The sequence below is a fragment of the Ornithodoros turicata genome, chromosome 8 (assembly GCF_037126465.1).
Source record: "Ornithodoros turicata isolate Travis chromosome 8, ASM3712646v1, whole genome shotgun sequence".
Classification (NCBI taxonomy): Eukaryota; Metazoa; Arthropoda; class Arachnida; order Ixodida; family Argasidae; genus Ornithodoros; species Ornithodoros turicata.
Genome location: NC_088208.1, coordinates 34,397,041 through 34,416,268, shown reverse-complemented (window position 1 = coordinate 34,416,268; position 19,228 = coordinate 34,397,041). Strand labels below are relative to the sequence as shown.

Sequence of the window (19,228 nt, the reverse complement as noted above, 5' to 3'; positions counted from 1 at the left end):
AGAATTTGACAAGCTTAACACGCATGCTGGGAAATAAATGTGCCGCGAGCAATCGACACCAAAATGAATTTCACAGCTTTACAACACTGTAACACTTCCATTTTTATGACCACTTCAACTGTACACTTCCCACCACCGTTCTCCCCACTTGTGACCCGCAATATTTACAGCGCCCATCTGTCTGGGTGAGGAGGAGGTCTTCCCCCACTTTTCAGTCCTTCCGCAAGATGCGTCGTCTTAAAATTTAAGTCATCATGATGTAATTTGACTTGCAATGCATGATGAACTCCGACACCGCATCGGCTTCTCCTCCGCTGGTCGCTCCGGCAACCTGTCCTTCCCCGCGGACCCCTCCAGTCACCTCCTCGCTCTCTGCAAGCGGCAGGAACAGTTGCACAAACTCTGCTGTGTACGGCGGAGCAATGACGTCCAGCACTTCGGTGACAAAGTAGCGGATGAGGGAGACATCTGTGTCCTGTTTCTCCCAACAGCTGCGTACGTAACTGACAACGGGGACGACGCATCCGCGGCTTAACAAGTGCACCATGCGGTCCAACAGCATCTTCCGATGTTCCAGCTGCACAAGGACGTCCAGCTCTTCCTGCACAAATGAGACAGAGTGCCAGAGTTATTTCTCCGATACGTCACGGTGCTTTTCATGACAGACTCACTGCTGGCTATTACCCTGTGATCGTACTTTAGGACTACTTCTATAAAACGTAAATGCGAAACGTGGCGTTGGCAATGGTAATACTAATACTGTTGGCAATAATAGTAATTTAATTGCACATATCCAATAGTGGTTTATCCTGAATCGCACGGAGTAGTGGTGCAAAAAATTGGGTGGGGGGTCTTATTAGAGTCGCGTTAGAAGTTTAACAGCTTTGTGTACCATTGAAGACATGTCTAAAGCTGAACTAATAAAGCCCCCTCTCCTGAAGGAGGTGCAGAGAAGAGAGGGATGGAGGGTGCCAAGCAAACGGGGGTGGATCTGGCTCAGTAATGATAACTAATGAACCTTGTACAGCGCTAACAATTGGGTAGGTTCATGTTATTGCGTGTAACAGATAAGTCACTGTTCTACATGGCACTAACAAGTACATACTGTACAGCTCACTGTACAGTACAAAAGTACAGTAATGGTAAAAGGTACAGTAAAAGTAAAAAGGAACCGAGAGACCATCTGGACCACAAGAGAACATTTGGTGACCCCCCATTCGCATAAAATGTATCGCTAACCTGCGGCGGCGACTCAAACAGCCTAACCAACAGGTCCAGCACCCTCTGGTGCAACGTTGCGTGGCACACCACAACCTCGTCCAGCAGCGCCAAGTGCAGGGGTGTGTGCTCCGTCGACAGCTTGAAGTACGACCGCTCCGAGACGACGTGCCCCACCCAGTGCACGACCCCCAACGCAACCACGGGGAACCTCATTCCCTGGAAGAGCGCGTTCAGCTCCGGGATCAGTTCCGAGGACCCCTTCCGTTCCTGACAGATCGTATGAACTTTCTCCACAGCTTGCTGCGTGGCTCGCAGCTCGTCCCTGTTCAGGGCCTTCCTGACTCCCTTCCTGCGCGTCTCGTAGACGCTGCCCGCATAGGCGAGGAGGAAGACGTACTTCGGCTTGTGCTCGGGGTTCAACCGGGACCCCGGACGAAAGAGCGCGTCCAGGAGCAGGTCTAAGAAGTGCGGCTCTCTCAGCAGGTCGACGGGCGGCGGGTCCGCGGCCTGGTACATCTTGAAAAGCCACGTGACATCGGCGGGGTTCAGGGCGTCGCGCGACAGCATGGCCGAGAGCGCCTGACACGCGCGCGGATACGCGGCGGCTCCGTTGAGCGCCATCGTGATGGGGGTCGGGTCGTGACTCGTTTTCTGGGCATGACGACTGATCTCTTGGGCCAGGCGACGTATGTTCGATCCCCCGCGCGGTTCTTGAGAGAGCACGTGCAGCACCGCCTGGCTGTAAAGGTACGTGTGCTCTCCGTGGCATACCATGCGGGTGAACTCGCACAGGTTTCGCTCCATGCTTTCCTCGCCGCCTTCGAGAAAGTTGTCCGTGGCAGTCTTTAGGATGCGAGAAAACACCTCGAGTTGTTGGGAAGCCGTCGCTATGCTCGTGATTTCACCTTGAAAGCCGGCGTCCGATATGAGCTTTATTGTGAAGTTAAGCATAAGACAGTCGGGATACTCCTCGGCGAGCTTGTACACGAGGGAGCGCCAGGTGGGATGTTCGATCATCTCTGTGAGCCAAGCTGGTGTTTCACCCTCGTCGGTAAAGATGGTGTCTGCCTTTTTTGGGTCGAAGTGCTTCAAAATCATCTGCTTTAGGTGGTCTTCTACCAGTGCTTGAACCTGGGGAACGACGACGATGCGTTTCAATCTAATGCTTGCCTGTCGTTGCTAAAGACTTGGCACAAGTTGTTGCATAGAGCAACAGCACCTAATATTGAACTTACCTCGGAGATTTTCATCCCGGCCATGATCAACCACTCTGCCAGTAGGTTGGCAGTTTGTGCAACAGCTTGGTAGTTTTCTAGAAGTAAGTCCACTACTTGTTCCGGGTTTCCACCAGCTTGGAAGTAACGTTTCAGCTGAGCGAAGATGCCAGGTTCCATAATGAAATCCAGGCTGCTGAATTTTTCTATGCATTCTTGTTGTATCCGCTCCACCAATGCTTCTTGATCTTCTTCCAGAGGAGACTCGTCTCCGTCTTCAGAATTGTGTTCTTCCTCGAGGTCATCCATGGTATCAAAACTCGGTCGAAACGAATGAGAAACTCATACGCGATTTCCAAATGGAAGCAATAAGCTATAAATGCTATAAGCAATCAACAATTCAATTACATGACGATCGCTGGGGATCCTGGGGATCAATCCAAATTCCAAGCCAATAGCCAACGGAAGCTAGCGGCGGAGTCAACACCAACTCTCGTCATCTTCTCGAACGAGTAAACAGCTATGGAGCTCAGTATTTGTTATTCTGAAATATTTTATTAGTTTAAATTTGTCCTATCAACATGTGTAGCTCCTTTGTAGATAAGGTTACAAAACTATGACTCATTCGAGAGGCGGCGGCGGGGTCGCCTGTGACGTCACGTCTCGAAGCGTCAGTCGAGTATTGTGGTTACAAAATGTTAAATCGGAGAAAAAATATGATTAATTTCAAAATTTTCGACTCGTATTTACTCGTCTGAAGGTAAGCACTCTGGCTATTTGTAGTTTCTCCGCAGAGAAGCCAGCAAACTTTTGCACAGGCAGGGTCGACCCCCCAGTACGCTAGCACTCCTAGCACATTATTTGCCTCTGTCATGAAAAAACGAAGAACGAGCGTTTCCGTCAGCATGTTAACATCTTTAAAACTTGTTCGAAGATTTTTCGTTGCATCCGTGCAGTACTACTGAAACTGGTTCAGTTCAGCAGCACAGATGTAGAAGCTCTTGCTTTCTCCCATGTGTTTCAGTGCAGTCAATCATCGAAGTGTAGCAATGCTGTGTTCGCATAATAATATAGCAAAAGCATCCATGACTCCTGTCATACGCCCACTGCTGCTGTAAGAGTCGTGGAGTACGACATTTCCATGCTTGTGCACATACAGAAACTTTCATGGCTCTCACTTTGCCACTTGTCAAGTCGCCTCTTGCGTTTCATTCACAAGCACCCAGATATCGTGTTACGCATTCCTATCCTGTCTTTGTTTGCATGAAAACAAATACATGCGCATCTCATTGTCGTCCTCCACAAGATTACCTCATGCCGGCTTATCAGCCAGTCTACTCGGCAGCTCGTACGATAAAAGATAATGCCCCCGGGAGACACGAGAGCTAGCACGTTGAGGAAGTGCACATTAATCTTAGAAGAGTACAGGTGTCAGCTTTGCTCCGTTCTTTTCTTCGTGCTGCTGGGTTCTTGTATCATGAGAGGCAGGTAATGCAGCACTGGATACACAGAGCTGTCATCTCAGGCCATGTTTAACTGTTGCTCCTTGACTGACTGACTAAGTGAACAGGCCTTTTTTTATACTGGGGGATGCTCTTCTTCCGTTGTGAGTTTTTCAACCTTCTTATTCTAGTTGCCCCGCATGATTCCCTTCAGAAGTGTTACCTCCATTCACCAACATGCACATTATCGATATCCCTGTGTTAAGCGCTGAATTGAAACAGTTATCGGTGTATTTTAGTGCCTTACTTTTCAGAATTCGTGCAGCTGTGAGCAATCTGTCTAGGCAGCAATTTCACGTTTTATACACCTGTCCGAAGGTCATTCTTTAACAGCGTCATATCACTCTGCCACCATTTGCAAACTTGTTGCAATGTTCCTGTTTGAGTGTGCCTGATAGCAAACCTACCCGCTATATTAACCTGTCAATTGCTGAATATGCTTTTCCGCCGCAAAGGTTCCTAAAAAGCAGGTTGCCTTGCCATGGGAAGAGTGCTATGGCCAACAACTTTCCCCCCTGACTGTACCTCTATCCATAACTTAAAAACCTGAGACTAGGGGACAAAAAAACGAAAAACACAGACAATGTGTGTGTTTGTCGACACAGACTTGTCTGTGTTTGTCGTTTTTTTTTTTTTGTCTCCTAGTCTCGGGTTTTTAAGTTATGGATCTATACCACCAGCTCGCTTGCTACCTCTCTATCCTCTCGTTATTGTACGTCTATGTTTGTGAACACACAGAAACCAGTGTGGTGCTGTCTGTTTTCCAGGGGACCATGTGCATTGGCTGAAGTAAAGGCAGGGGAGACATAGGACACTAAGCATGGATGACAACGATAAACCCCCAGCGCCCCCTGTGAGGCTTACGAGTGCAAGGTGAGGGCGTGAGGTCATGTTGCTTCAGTACTTTCGGTAAAGGTGCTCGAGCAACGAGTTTGGGGCATTCACCATATCCTACCAGTAAACTGTGTTTCCCTTACCACAGTAATGTGCGTGGCACTGGCGTGGCTCCCAGCCCCGTGCTTCGAGACTCCTCAGCGGTGCCAGTGGACATGCGGCCCCTTCCAAAAGAGCCAGACTCTGAGGAGCGGAAGAAAGGAAAACACAAGACTCCAAAAAGTGAGTGGTTGCGACACCATTAAAGGAGCGCAGAAAGCGCTTCAGTCACGACCTTTTTTTTTTTTTTTCACACCGGGCCGTTAACCTGACTGCTAAAACACACCGTGTGGAGTGATTCACTCGACAGATGCATATACATCGCGGAATATGAATTTTTGCAATTTTGAATTTTTGCAATTTTGAAAATTGCGACCGCACGCAACGGTGGCAATGCCCACAACTAGTCGCCAGATTCGCTTTGACGTCGTCGCGGTACAACCCGCTACCTGGTTTGCTTGTTTGGAGAAGCGTCTTCTGCTACACACAGAGAGAGAACTGGGAGTTAAAACGAAAAAGACAAACAAGTGCGAGAAGCGCTGGCCCCGATTGGAGCGCAGTCTCTCTCGTAACCGCGATGACATCACGATCCTCCTTGTTTCGGCCTGCGGAACGAGCCGAGCTGGAACGCACGCGTCGATGTTCGGGGGCGTTTTATTCCAAGAAAAATACTGCGTACGGAGAATTTTTTTGTGTGTCAGTTGTCACGTCAAGTTACATCCTTTCGTAATTTGCCAGAAACAGAAAATCTTTTGGATGGCTTTCTGGGCTCCTTTAAACAAAAAGTAGCAGCTCATATCATTTGGTTGTCCATCTAGCGTGGAACTAACAAACAATCTTTAAAAAGACAAAGTTGGTTGTACGCAATTGTAGGATAATCAAATTACCACAGCTGACGCGTAAGTCTCATTTGTGCCAAGGCTCACACACAAATTTGAATGCAATACCACCGTTGAAGAGGCAGAGGTCCCCTATTGGTTGGCGGATAAGTTAAAAAGGGAACTGATGGAGGCCCTTGTATATAAACATTTACCGTGAACAATGTATGAACAAGTGAGTCAGTTATCCTGACTCAAAAAGGGTGACAAATGTAATCAGAGTTTGTTCGAAGTTGACTTTGCTTCGACCTCTGTCCTCCGTGATAAGATTTGCTGTAAGAGGGTGAGGGTATGTGGGCACACATATTGGTTCCTGAGTGTTTCAGGGTAAATGCCTATGTTGAGTGCTAGCATCCTGCGGCTGTGTATTTTTTTAAATCTTTAATTGTGCATTCACACTTAACAAGTATGACTACTGCAGGATAATCAGTTCAGATTGATGTAAAGACTGCACCTATGTTCATCCTTGGTAAAACTGCCACACACTTTGTCGTCTTCCAGCTCGTGCATAATATATAAGATATTATCGAAGCTGCGGCTAAGGATTTTTTTTCACAACGATAGGACCCTAGCGCGACTTCTGTACAAATATAACCAGGGTTGTACCTATTAATGGCATGTGACTTTATTGTGACAGGCAGTTTTATGTGATGCAGATGGGAATTTGTGCAACTGTGCACGTGAAATAGAACTGGATACCTAAAACTGTGGTTGCTCAATATGTAGGTGCCAAAAAGGACAAGAAGGAATTGGAGAAACCCATCATCTCACCGCCCACCAACTTCGAGCATACGGTGCATGTCGGCTTTGACGCTGTCACTGGAGAATTCACGGTGGGTGCGCCTTGTCAATGTGCAAAAAACACGTGGAGTGAAAACATTTTGAAGCTGGTCTTGACCATGGAGCAAAGCAGTTTGGGTTCACTGACCAAAATTGTTAACTGTAACGTTTCCAGGGCATGCCGGAGTCGTGGGCTAGGCTGCTGCAGAACTCCAACATCACCAAGTCGGAACAAAAGAAAAATCCGCAAGCCGTTCTCGATGTTCTCAATTGGTATGACGCTTCCACGAAGGACAAGGGTGCTTCTAAGTATATGACGATGAACAGAACCCTTGGTACGAACCCTTTTCTGATTGTCGTTTACATCGTGTTACTCTTGAGCAGAAATTTCCTTTTCACTCGAGATTTATGATTTTGTACGTGTGTAATGCTTAGAGCCTGAAGTTTTAGGGTTTTACCCGATTCTTCCCCGAATTTACATGCGCCATTGTATTTCTTCCTGCCCTCTTCATATCATGCCTTTTTATCTGTTCCCCTCACCCATTGCTAAAAAGGCACATGAGTTGTGCGCAGTTCTGCTTGCAGACAACAACTACACTGGGTAGAAGAGTGCATTCGGAGCTTATGTTTGATTGTGAGCGACCACAAATAGCCTTTCTAGACCTTTCTGAAGTGTCCGGTGCCGAACAACACCCTCTCTCGCAGCTGTCTGTGTTTTTCTCTCGTGAGGGTTAACACGCCTTGCATAATTTATTCGTGTATGTCAGTGTCAAGCTTAAAATCGAGTGGCAAATCTGAAAATTAGACCTGCACTCATGTTTTGTAGATTGCGATATTATGCAGCGTGATGCTGCTGCAAATTAGTGAACCTGATAAATGTGCATGGTAGATGACAGTGTGCACTGCTGAGAAGAGCACTGCTTCTTGTTCATGATTGTGTTCTCTTTTCTGAAAAATGTCTCTTTTTTTTTTTCTTACTCGCTGGAACAGCCGAGCTAGTCGAGCTATGGCAAATATCACGTACGTAAAAGTACATCTTCTTGGTGTTTGCGCACATTGTTTAATATTTCACGTGCACTGTTTTACTTTTGTAAGGCTGTTGAAACAATAACTTTTTTTTTTATCACTAGAGCGTGCTCTTTTTCTTTCGTTTTTCTTGATTTTATGAGATGTTTGCAGCTTATGCCTCACAAAATGGCTTAAGTTTTAAGAAAGACTTGCATGAAGCGTGAAGTTCACCGAGTGTTACCACATAGTGGTCTCATTTCTACCTCTGAATGTCACTTACGTCATGTCACTGCAACATGCTGCGTACTGTGCCTTAATCCAGTTTGACCTCATTTTATTGGGCTTTCCGTATTTTTTGCTTTTGCATGCTGCAAGCTATTTTCTTTGAGAGTTTTCCCGCAAAGCATAGATGGTGGAGAAAGTTGGCCTGTGTGAACTCAGCCTATGCGCTGGCACCAGTGAGACATGTCCTGCTAGGGTAGTTGCCCTACGTGGAGAGGAGTGTCACGTAGTGTGGGGGGCTGTTGAGAGTTGGCTTTAGTCTACCCCAAAGAAATGTACATGGAGGTAATACTCATCATACCTGTGTGGGGCTGGCTTTCTTGGCAGTGGCCAGTGTAATAGACCTCCGTTCATTCGATATGCTATTTGATTGGCACAGTGGTTTAGTTCATAGTGGGTCCGATAACTTTGTGCCATAGCTGTGCTGTGTCACATGTATTTTTATGGGATATTAGTTTGTGTTTTTTGCACATAATTAATTACCCACAGCCGTGGTACCACAATCCCCTCCCACCATTTTCTGTCTATTCTCCGATATATTTGCTTGTTAGGTGTTTTGTTTGTTTTTGTTTGTAGGTATTTTTTAAGCTTAGGAAGATATTACTCACCGTTGTGTATATTACTAATTACGCATATTTTTGATATAGATCCCTCTCCAAGGCCCAGCTACCTGGGTGACAAGTACGCCCTCACGACGACGGTGATTGGTTCTTCAACCTCCGTACGTACCATCGATCCTTCTTCTGTTCGGTGCCTGTGTAAGTTGAGTTGGCGCTCAACGTGCTGCCGCTTTCTTTCAGGAGGACAGCATTTCAGAGCCGGAAAATGCTCCAAAGTTTCTCGCCCCCCACACTGAGCCTCCTCCCAGGAGGCATGTGTCAGAAAAACTCATCTATAAGGTAAGGTTGTGCCGCAAGAGGCAATTCCCCTCGGCAGAGTCACGTGCATTTGTTGTTCAGAAATGTCTGGAATGAGAAAGGTCCTCGCTCAGTTTCCTCCTCTCCTGCAGGAGCCGCCGTCTTCCCCAGAGGAAGAGGATGAAGAGCCCGGACCTCCGCCACCTATTGCAACAAGGCCGGACAAAACAAAATCTATTGTCAGTATACGTGCCTTAGAACATGCCTAGAGCCCCCAGCTTTCCGCGAAATTTTTGCAAAAATTGGCCATGTGTCGCAGTATCGGGATATTGCAAAATTTTTAATTTAAAAATTAATTTGATTGTAACGAAATTTTTGCAAAATTGGCCATGTATCGCAGTATCGGATGATTGCATAATTTTTAATTTAAAAATTTAATTTTTAAAGAATTTTTGCAAAATTGGCCATGTATCGCAGAACCTGAAGTTAACCTCAGAATTGTTTTTTTTTCGGAAACTTCGATGTACTACTACAGAATTACGTAAGGATTTCAATAGCTCAGCGCCATTTTCGTGGGTTGAACCTGATCACTCGCGACTGACGCTGCTCTGGCACCCGCACTGCTGAACGTGCCGCGACAAAAGAAAATTGAATGCAAGGAGAGAAATTGACCGAGTTGAGACCATTTTTTTTTATTATTGCACATTGAAAAGCTACGAAATGCTGCAAGAGTGCACGGGCCTTGTCGGTACGCGATCTCGGGAGAATAGTGCAACTTCTTTTGCTCGTTTTTTCTTGCCCGTGGAATCCCGCTGATTTGTGAATCCCGCTTCGCGGAAAGCTAGGGGCTTTAAATGTGCCTTATCACCGTGCGCGAGAATTGGAGAAGGCCTTCTCGCCTCATTAGGTCGCTAACATCTCTCTGTTCATGCTCTTACAGTATACAAAACCTATCGAAGAAGATAATAAAAATGGTGCATTTGGTTATGACATGAGGGATATTGCAAACAACAACAGTGCTCCAGGAGGAGGCGGTGGATTGCCTGTCACTCGCGCGCGGAAGAAGAAAATGTCGGACGAGGAGATAATGGAAAAGTTGCGCAGCATAGTGTCGATTGGCGACCCCAACCGTAAATACACCAAGATGGAAAAGATTGGGCAAGGGTGAGAAGTGTCTCCATTTACGCCATCCTTATACGCAAAAACTTTATAATTCATAAGTTTATTAATTATTAATTAGTTATTAAGAAATAAACTTATTATTAATTAAATAAGTTTTGATTAATAAGTTTATTAGTTAATAAGTTAATTAATTAATAAGTTTATTTCTTTATTATTCAGTTATTTACTAAGCAGTTGTTTTTATCTTTAAAAAAAATGTTTTACGTGGCAGAGCTTCAGGGACAGTGTATACTGCAATCGAGACATCGACGGGCATGGAAGTAGCCATTAAGCAGATGAACCTGTCGCAGCAACCGAAAAAGGAGCTCATCATCAATGAAATACTTGTGATGCGTGAGAACAAGCACCCTAATGTAGTTAACTATCTCGATAGTTACCTAGTTGGAGAGGAACTCTGGGTGAGTAGCGGGTTTCTTCCTCCCATTGTCCTTGCAAAGCGTTGCGCATGAACGTTTCCTTTCTGCTAGGTTGTCATGGAATATCTAGCAGGGGGATCCCTAACCGACGTAGTCACGGAAACCTGCATGGACGAGGGTCAGATAGCTGCTGTTTGTAGGGAGGTAGGTTGCTGTTAATTTCGTTTCTTGATATATACAGTAGCCGACCGATTCTCCCGGGCTTGACGGTCACCGGAAAAAAAAACTCTGAATAATACAGCAGTCCAAAAGCTGACTAACAGCGGGCACCAACAAACTCGGGGACTCCCAAAAGTGCCCACACAAAACGCGCAAAAGTGCCAAGCTGCGGCACTTCGGTGGCGCCACCTAGTGGTACGGTTCGGAAGTTTTAGAGCAGTCTCGCCTAGGATTCCGATTACCAATCCAATCCAAGCGCACAATCCGAAATGGCGGTTGCAAAGTTGCCACTGCAGTGCCAAAACTTGCGTTGTTCGTGCTTCTCCGCAAGCATTTCGGTCCGAAAGATCGAGCCTTCAGACTTCGATCTGTCCGGAAAAAACAGTCTCAAAATCTGTTAATCATTAATGTGAAGGTCACCGTTTCCGTGAAAGTCCGAAGTATCGAACGAGTCCGAATAATCGGCGCCCAAAGAATCAGTCTGCTACTGTAGTAGGACGAGCGCTGAGCACTGTCACACTCTCTCTCTCTCTCTTTTGTTAGGTACTTCAAGCCCTTGAGTTCCTGCACTACAATCACGTTATCCACAGAGACATCAAAAGTGATAACATTCTGTTGGGCATGGATGGCAGCGTGAAGCTAAGTACGTACAAGAGTGATTGATTGATTGCCCTAGCATGTGGGGTACGAGTAAGGTTGCCACCTTTCGGAGTGAAAAATACCGGCTGAGGGAGTGGAGGTGGGATAGAGGGAAAGGGGGAAAGGGAAAGTGGGTGAGGAACGTTCTACCTGGCTCGACACAACCACCAACAGCTTTGCACAACCACTGCTCTTGTCCCCCTCTGAACACGAGACGTTGTGAATAATAATAACGATGAATAATCGTAATAATGAATAACTTAAGAAAATGACTGGTGACTGCGGAGTTGGGTCAGTGCTCCAGATTTATTCAAGTTGTAGTGGAATGTTGATGGGAAAACCCCGTAAAAGCCCTTATGAAAGGTCCTGAGCCAGAAATACCGGCAGAGCGCACAAATAACCGTCCGTTTCCCGGTATAATACCGGCCTGTTGGCAACCCTAGGTACGAGTGACCGAGCGTGACGCAGCTCCGGCTCGGTTCAGTGCCGGCGGCGTTTTTAACAAGGCTTACTTTGTGTTTCAGCGGATTTTGGCTTCTGCGCGCAAATATCCCCGGAGCAGAACAAGCGTACCACCATGGTGGGCACACCGTATTGGATGGCTCCAGAAGTGGTGACGAGGAAACAGTACGGCCCCAAGGTTGACATCTGGTCCCTAGGCGTAATGGCCATCGAGATGATCGAAGGGGAGCCGCCATATTTGAACGAGAACCCTCTAAGGGTACGTCGATGCAGCTGGTGGTCTCTTCGCTAGCGTGGATTTGTCACGCTGTATTCGCTGACTCGCTTTTTACCGTGTTTCCTGCTGTGTTCTCTGTACTCTATCAAATTAGTAAAAATTGGGAAGCTGTCAGGGGAAAGAACGGCACCAGGGGGCTTCTGCCGCGTTCTTTGCTGCGACTTTGTGCAGTGGCAGATGCGTACCAATAAAAAGCCCATAGCCTCCTGCGGTGGAAAATTTATTTTTCGGCGAAGTGGGATATACAGTTGTGCAGGTAAAAGAAAAAAAAAGAAAGAAGTGTAGGATTCTATCAGGATCGCGTCTAGATTCGCCCCACACATTTTTGCAGCCTTTCGTAACTTTTCAGTTTTTCAAATGTAACTTCAAGGACTTCAAAGACTCAACTCTGTCAATTCCACTCCGGCCGTTGCTATCATTACATTTATTTATTTTATTTATTTATTCAATGTACCCCAAAGGCCCCTTACGGGATTTACTTTCGTCTTGGCACGTTCAGCCACGTAAGTGCCAGTAATTATCAGCAGTGTCAGGCATATGACAGTCTCGTCTCGTCGGAATTAGCACGGCAAAATGTCGCGGATCGGTCGAAATCCGTACATGATTCTGTAAGACATCGAATATTCCGCGAAAAGAGGACGATTTTATTCTGAGGGGAACGGCAGGCTCCGCGAGGCACTTTACCGTGTACGATGTGCACATTAACTGCAAGGACACGTGGTATTTATCTTGTATCTTCTCCACAGGCGTTGTATCTAATAGCAACCAATGGAAAGCCGGAAATAAAGGACCGAGACAAGCTCACACCCGTTTTCCAAGACATGCTGGACAGATGTCTCGAAGTGGACGTCGATAAACGATATGCAGCTTCCGAATTACTAAAGGTTTGATTTATTTGCCTTTGAAGTCTTTTCTTGGAGTGCATCTTCTTTTCATGAAATCCTGTTTACTTAAAAAAAAAATTTAAAAAATTCGCTTTTACAGCATCCTTTCATGAAGCTTGCGAGGCCGCTGACAAGCCTTCACCCTCTCATCGTCGCTGCGAAGGAAGCTGCCAAGAGCCACTGAAGCATCTATCCAGTGCACCCTAGTGCACTTTCAATACATGCAACATGCAACATGCGAAACAGGAAGCGCGACGCAGCGATGTGCAATGGGTAAGGGGTGCAGCGAGTTTTAGCCCTTTGCCCCTCAATGCGTCAGCAGAGAGCAGCTGCGGGATACGAACAGGAAAGTGTGTGCAGACTGTCTGAGGTGTTATTTATTTTACGAAGCTCGTGGGAAAGACGCTGTACTGCTCGTGGTGCCGAACAGTTTTTCGTGACATCCGGGACCGGTGTCGTCTCGTAGCAGCTTTTGAAGGGTAGTAGTCTTTGGTCTTGCGGGAATGCTATTTTGGTGCCCGGTGCAGCGGTGCTCGATGTTGGATATGCAGACTGGTACATCGCTTTTTTTTTTCCTTTTTTTTTTTTTGTTGTTGTTGGCACAACTATAGCATTCTATCCAGACCTAGTGTTGTTTACACATACTCTGGTGTTGGCAAACACTGCCATTGAGGGTGTACGACTTTTTTTTTTAGAAATATTCACATTTTTTAATAGGGAAGCTCAGTGAAGACACATGGAAAAAAAATAGCTAAGTGCAGGTGTGCAGAATGTGTGCAGAAGAAGTGCAGCTGCTGCCAGCACTGTGCTGGACAGCATGCATTTCAGCTCTGTGTAGCTTGCCTCGTGTGATGACGATCTTGCAGCTACGGCCTTACGTGCAACTACTTTTTCCTGCTTTCTGGGCGGCGGAGCATTTTTCAGCCTTCGTTGTTCCGTGCAGCTTGTGAACGGACATTCGGGCAGCCCAGTATCGGCTTTTGTTTATATTTTTATGCTCAACATTGTCTTACGTTTAATTCGTGAATACTTTTACCGTTTTCTATTTTTGTGTCGCGTACCAATGGTTGTTTGTTGCCAAAGATTTAGCCACAAGTAACGGGCTTCTTGTCCTGAAACCAAGTCATAATACGCCGTACATTTTGAGCGGTTTACTTGCGCCTTGATATTCCCCACTGAAGTCTGTCATAGAGCGTGAAGTTATCGGGAAAGAATATCTTTCCTAAATTTGGGGCGTAAAAATTGGGTAGGTAAACATGTGCTCTAAATTAATGGGAATTCGGGTGGAAAAACTTCCAGTGCGCTAAATTTGGGGAGAAAACGGGTTCCGTTACTCAAACTAACTCTACTGGTCTGGTGCAAACAGTGATGTAACTGCATTTGCTGCCAAGCAAGTCAGTGTGCATTCCTACAGATGTCTCAGCGACGGCAATTTGCCGGGTAAAGATCGGGTTAAACCCTGAAGCTTCAGGCTCTAGTCGTAAACCAGTGGGGCACATTAGGAGTTATCCTGTCCTGCTTTTAGAACCGAGCAAAGTTCAAGGATGGACCCAGATCTGCAGACATCCATCCTTTGTTCCTTTCAGTTAGATGCAAGCCCTATGTGATAATGAGCACTAAGATATCGGGTTAGGTTACAGCTTTGATAGGAGTCTGGTTTACTTCTGGATGAATGGTCCAGTTGTGCAAAACAAGAAAGAGGAACTACAGCACCCGTTCAGGAAGATAACATGATGTTGACATAATGTGGAGCATAGAACAACAGTGCTGCAGGTGCATGCAAGTGCATTTGCAATGCCTTTCTCTCAATTCCTTCGAGACACCCCTCGGTAACGGAGCACATCTGTTGGTAACGTTGGTCGGCGTAGCGGAGAGTTTGCTTCTAGTCGATGAGCCACAACCGAGGTTGACCGTAATAGAGCTGGGGGCACAGAAGGACCACCCCCAGGAACACAGAATGCGAACTGAACTTTTCAACTTTTTGTGAACACACTGCTTTGTTTGATCAAACCAATTGGTTCATTGTTCCTTGCAATCAAAACCTCGCACATACCTATCTTCCCTGGCAATGGAAACATTGGCAGAAGAGCTGTACTTTTCTGTTTTATCTTTCCTCCTCGCCCTCTGCTTCCAGTGTTGATTGTTTACCTTAACCGCTTGAATTACTGAAGCAAGTTAAGATTCCCCAAAACTCTGAAGTCTGTGTGTGGAAGCTGCAAGTGCCCTGTGTGTGTGCACGTTCTGGATAGATAACTTCTCTCTGTCGACTCTTTCATGATGTGCCTTTTCTGGAATCCAATAGAGTGTCGTGTTTCGTTGTAGTCAGGAAACCAGGGCTTTTTGTCCTAACGAATTGCAGGTTCTGTAATGACTTTTCACTATATGATGCAATAACATGAATCAATAAAGACTTTTGTAGTAAAAAAAACTGTACTACGTAAGATGTCAGAACTGTGCTACGTTCCAGGGCTCCCTTGGCACTGCATCACTGGGGAGCTTACTGAAGTGCTGATTTCTTTCCTACTGTTGAGCGTGAAGCCACATGAATCAAAGTGGGACCACGTGTGGTTGAGCTTTTCGTTTGAAGCTAGTCTTGTACATTCTATGCCCAAGAAGCCATGCCTTGCCAATGCACTTGGCCTTGTTATTTTTTAGACCTCATTCGTAGTGTTGATGGAGCAATGCATAACGTGCCACTTTATATTTGCTTACCTTACTTTATATCCGAAATAGATCCAAAAGGTAGTCATCCAGTCATGAAACATGGGTACCATACTCTTACATGCGACACTGCGACACTATGCGACAAAGGCTTTTATTGATGAATTTTCTTCCCTATGATGCACGATCTTTGCACACATGCGCAACCTAGAAACGTCCAGGAAGTATCCGGCACACGTCCTGTGTGGGACGTATTGCTGGTAACCTTAAACCAGCATGATGTACATTATGTTTACTAAGTTCCAATGAGGTATCTTAACTATTCTATTCTCACTACGACAACATGGGATGTATTCAACAGAGTTAAGTCTTTAATAGGTAACAGTCGCGTATTAAATTCGTCACACTGATCATGTGATCATATCGTCGCGTGTGCAGATAGTTTTAATGAGAGCCACGATAACCATGTTATCCTCCACACAAGGATATCTGCATATAAAAAGTCTTGCATGTGATGTCCCGTGAACTTGCGTTACCCTTCAGGACGATTACGAAACAGCAGCAACCGATGGCTTACCCCTGTGAATACCCATCTTGTAACTTAAACATTTGCGTCGAGTTCACCCTCCGTACTTCCTGTACGCGTCGCTCACCGCCTGGAGCACTTCCAGAAGTCCATCACCCGCGATCGAATCTTCGTCATACTCTGCGTTCCGTCGCCGTCGTCCGGTTGCTACCGCTGCAGTGCCAGGGTTTACGACCGCAGTGGCAGGCAAGGCGACGGGTGTCAAGCCCGAGGCAACGATTGACGTGAAAGGAGCCATGAACGTGGCCAGGCCTAGAATCGACGCCAAGCCTAGTCCCACCATGAAGAGCAGGACATCTTCGGTGTCGAAGAAGGTACGAGAAGTAGCTACTCTTCCAGATGCAGATCGTGGACTTTGTTTGAGATTCGTGGTCGAAGACGCAGCGCATGACACGAGCGTCACGGCGAGGACTAGTATTGCGTAAGTGTGGCAAAGTTGTGGCATGGTACCTGCGGTAGAAGGAGAGTTCAACTTATCGGCGTGCCAAGTCTTGGAAGACATGAGAAATTGTTCACGCAGTGTCTGTACTCAGTCGTACTAGTTTTATCGAATTCAGGCAAAAGCCGCAGTTCGGAAACCGCATATATTTCGAACAGAGTCTGTTCTTCTACTAGGCACGTGCTCTCTAGCATTGGCAGTTGCGTTCAGAGCTGGGTGTCGAACCGAAAAATTTACGGCTTCGGTTCAGGTTGAGTTCCGTAGCGCAGAAATAACGGTTCGAACCGGTTTGTTCGGGTTCATTACGATTCAGTACATCGCAGAAAAAGTTGCGCCAACATTCTCTGGTAATACGAGGGTGCGTACAGAACAGGATGCAAGGTTTTCCCAAGGATTCGGCGTTTTAGCATCAAGCATTGATTTAAGATGTGCATGATGACAACACCAGCGCGGGGTGTGATCCAAAGACACAACAAGCGGCAAGCGCATGACTAGAAGGATTACGCGCACCGTATACCATATTCGCACGAAGATAGGATTTTGAATAACATTTGCGGCATATGAGGCAGGTTTAGCCCTCGACTTGAGTGTCCTCCACACCCTTCATCGTCCTTGTCCAAGCGCCTTACGAATAAATAAATAATAATGAAACTCTGAACCTTTTGCCGAACCGGTTCGAGGCAGTACTTTTCATTAGTTCATGTTCAGTTCCAAGGCGACGAAAAAAAGTGGTTCAGTTACGGCCATTGGCTTCAACGATGATTGAAGACTGTCCATGTGACGGCGATATATAAGACAGTCTCTGTTCGAAATACCGGCGGCTTCCGACTAAGGGCGGATCGAGACCCTCACTTGGGGTGGTTGGATTCTGTGTCAAAACGCGTAGCGGGGGAGGGGGAACCTAATGTTTAACCTGACGATTTCGAGGGGGCGGTCGCCCCACCACTCCTCCCATCGACTCCGCCAGTGCCGCCGGCCTTAGACTTTCGCTTCAGCCTGCCTTCATCGGATCGCTGTATCTTCTAGTTTTATCGAAGTGTTTCTGTACTTCTGATACACACAGGAAGTAAGCATCGTATAGACAGTGATCAGGCCAATGTCGGAAACTATAGTCTGCTGTCGTGAGGTACAACGAGCCCGGAAGCTGTTATTCACGCCTGTTTTGAATAGTGGTTCGGCTCCAGTGGCGTGCTAAACTCCTTCCTCGCGGTGCATAAGATACAGCTATGCATCCACGGAGACGTGACAAGGTGCTCGTCCGTGCAAGAAGAGTCCTTTTGTGTGCACGTAGTGCGACAGATAATATGAATGCTTCTGCTAACCGCGGGGCTGGATCGTCACGCTAGGTCTTGCGCAAGCTACCGGCGGTCGCTTCTCGGAAACTTGAAGACGTATCCCTGCACACGTCGAACACAAATGATTTCTTCCAGGTCAGTGCTCGTGTTGTGTCAGAACCTGGAAATCTGCTGGCTGGGTGTTCTGTCGGTTGTTTACGTTCGTTACTTTTTATGCATGTGTTTCTGGAAAGGTCCACGGTTTGCTGTGGTCGTAAGGTGTTTCTTATCCATCATTCTCGGGGTTTCTGTTATGATTTGCTGTGGTTATCTTGCTAATGCGCCTCTATGATGTCGAAGCTACTCGCGATTGGAAATTTATATGTAAATTACAGTTTAATTCATACATCAAGTGCGGTTTCATCGTAATGGCGTCGCGTAGGGTGTGCCCTTGCTCTACCCTGCGAAGTATCGCGTTGGTTTCTGCAGTAAAAAAGAAAATATGCGTCGGTACTCTCGTTGTTTTCCGTGCGTGGCTCGTGGCAGTAAGTTAACCATTTTTCAAGAATAAGTAACGCAGGAATGGGAGATTAATCCAAAGCATATTTTCTGCTTTGTCACGACTCTGTTTACCCAAAGTTGCTTCGGAAGTTTCTTCCTCTGCTCGTTGAAGAAACAAGTTTCGCTTCAGTATCTCAAAATGAGCATTGCAATCCTTTTATCAATCATGTTATCTTTTTGTAGGCTTAAATCGGAGTTTTTTTTTGTTTTTTTTGATGCCAACGACAAAACATGTGCGCCTTGAAAACACACAGAAGAAAATAGCAAGGTAAACGAAGAGGGAACGAACAGTACACTGTTACGATTTGCGCCGAAGACGACAAATGTCCATGGTCTGCACTGTCATTCTGCCCTGCTGACAACGACTCGTCACGTCCACTCGAACCATCAAGGCACAGTTCGCGGCCCGAGGGTTTAAAAATAGCTGTCGCACTACCTTTCGGATTTTTATGTTGTTCTTCAGGCTGTTTAGGGTCATGGCTAAATTATTAGCAGATGCCCGGCTCAATGGACCAACAACACAGTGCGCGTGGTCGCCGTGCCGTTCATATGCTAAATGCTCGGAGGCCACACTTCCAAAACGTAAGCCGCAGGGAGGGGGATCGGTTCTCGCTAATGTTTAGTGCGTGATGACAAACTGCCCCAGTTCCAATGCGTTATCATGTCGTGACAAGGGGATGAAAGGCGAAGGGACACAAGTCCAGTCCTACCGGTGGATGTAACATCTCCAGGACCTTCCCACATGTATGGACATGAAATGGACACGTGGATTTTAATCTGATATAATTCATCGGATTTAGAACCGTCTAAAACAAATACGCATCCGGTCACAAAAGGGGGCAAACCACTACACTCGCTATTTTGGTTTTAAGGTACCAGGAATACCGCCGAACAGTTGTCATCTAGATAACACTATAGGTATAAGGTCGTCGCAATATTCATTACATAACACATCGTGCTTACCGTCCTCGTATCGATCCAACACCGTTGCATATCAGACGTGCTAACCTACC

At 46.4% G+C, this 19,228-nt stretch overlaps 2 protein-coding genes across 4 annotated transcripts; one reads left to right on the top strand and one right to left on the bottom strand.

The window, feature by feature from the left end:
• Positions 1-87: 87 nt before the first annotated feature.
• On the bottom strand, positions 88-2,901 carry LOC135367080 (negative elongation factor D-like). Its single transcript, XM_064600186.1, has 3 exons — positions 2,457-2,901; positions 1,240-2,352; positions 88-601 (listed from the first exon to the last, which is right to left on the bottom strand). The coding sequence occupies exons 1-3, from the start codon at positions 2,742-2,744 to the stop codon at positions 245-247; spliced, it is 1,758 nt and encodes a 585-aa protein (XP_064456256.1). The 5' UTR covers positions 2,745-2,901; the 3' UTR covers positions 88-244.
• A 158-nt stretch (positions 2,902-3,059) lies between these two features.
• LOC135367079 (serine/threonine-protein kinase PAK 2-like) lies at positions 3,060-15,127 on the top strand. Of its 3 annotated transcripts, none has more exons than XM_064600183.1 (16): positions 3,060-3,195; positions 4,705-4,810; positions 4,920-5,053; positions 6,475-6,581; positions 6,704-6,863; positions 7,519-7,548; positions 8,466-8,539; positions 8,619-8,717; positions 8,828-8,914; positions 9,616-9,839; positions 10,069-10,255; positions 10,325-10,417; positions 10,976-11,075; positions 11,596-11,792; positions 12,557-12,694; positions 12,795-15,127. In XM_064600183.1, the coding sequence occupies exons 2-16, from the start codon at positions 4,758-4,760 to the stop codon at positions 12,876-12,878; spliced, it is 1,767 nt and encodes a 588-aa protein (XP_064456253.1). In that variant the 5' UTR covers positions 3,060-3,195; positions 4,705-4,757; the 3' UTR covers positions 12,879-15,127. The 3 variants fall into 3 exon arrangements, with proteins under 3 accessions (XP_064456253.1, XP_064456255.1, XP_064456254.1); XM_064600184.1 differs by lacking the exon at positions 3,060-3,195 and adding an exon at positions 3,878-4,041; XM_064600185.1 differs by lacking the exon at positions 7,519-7,548.
• Positions 15,128-19,228: the final 4,101 nt, after the last annotated feature.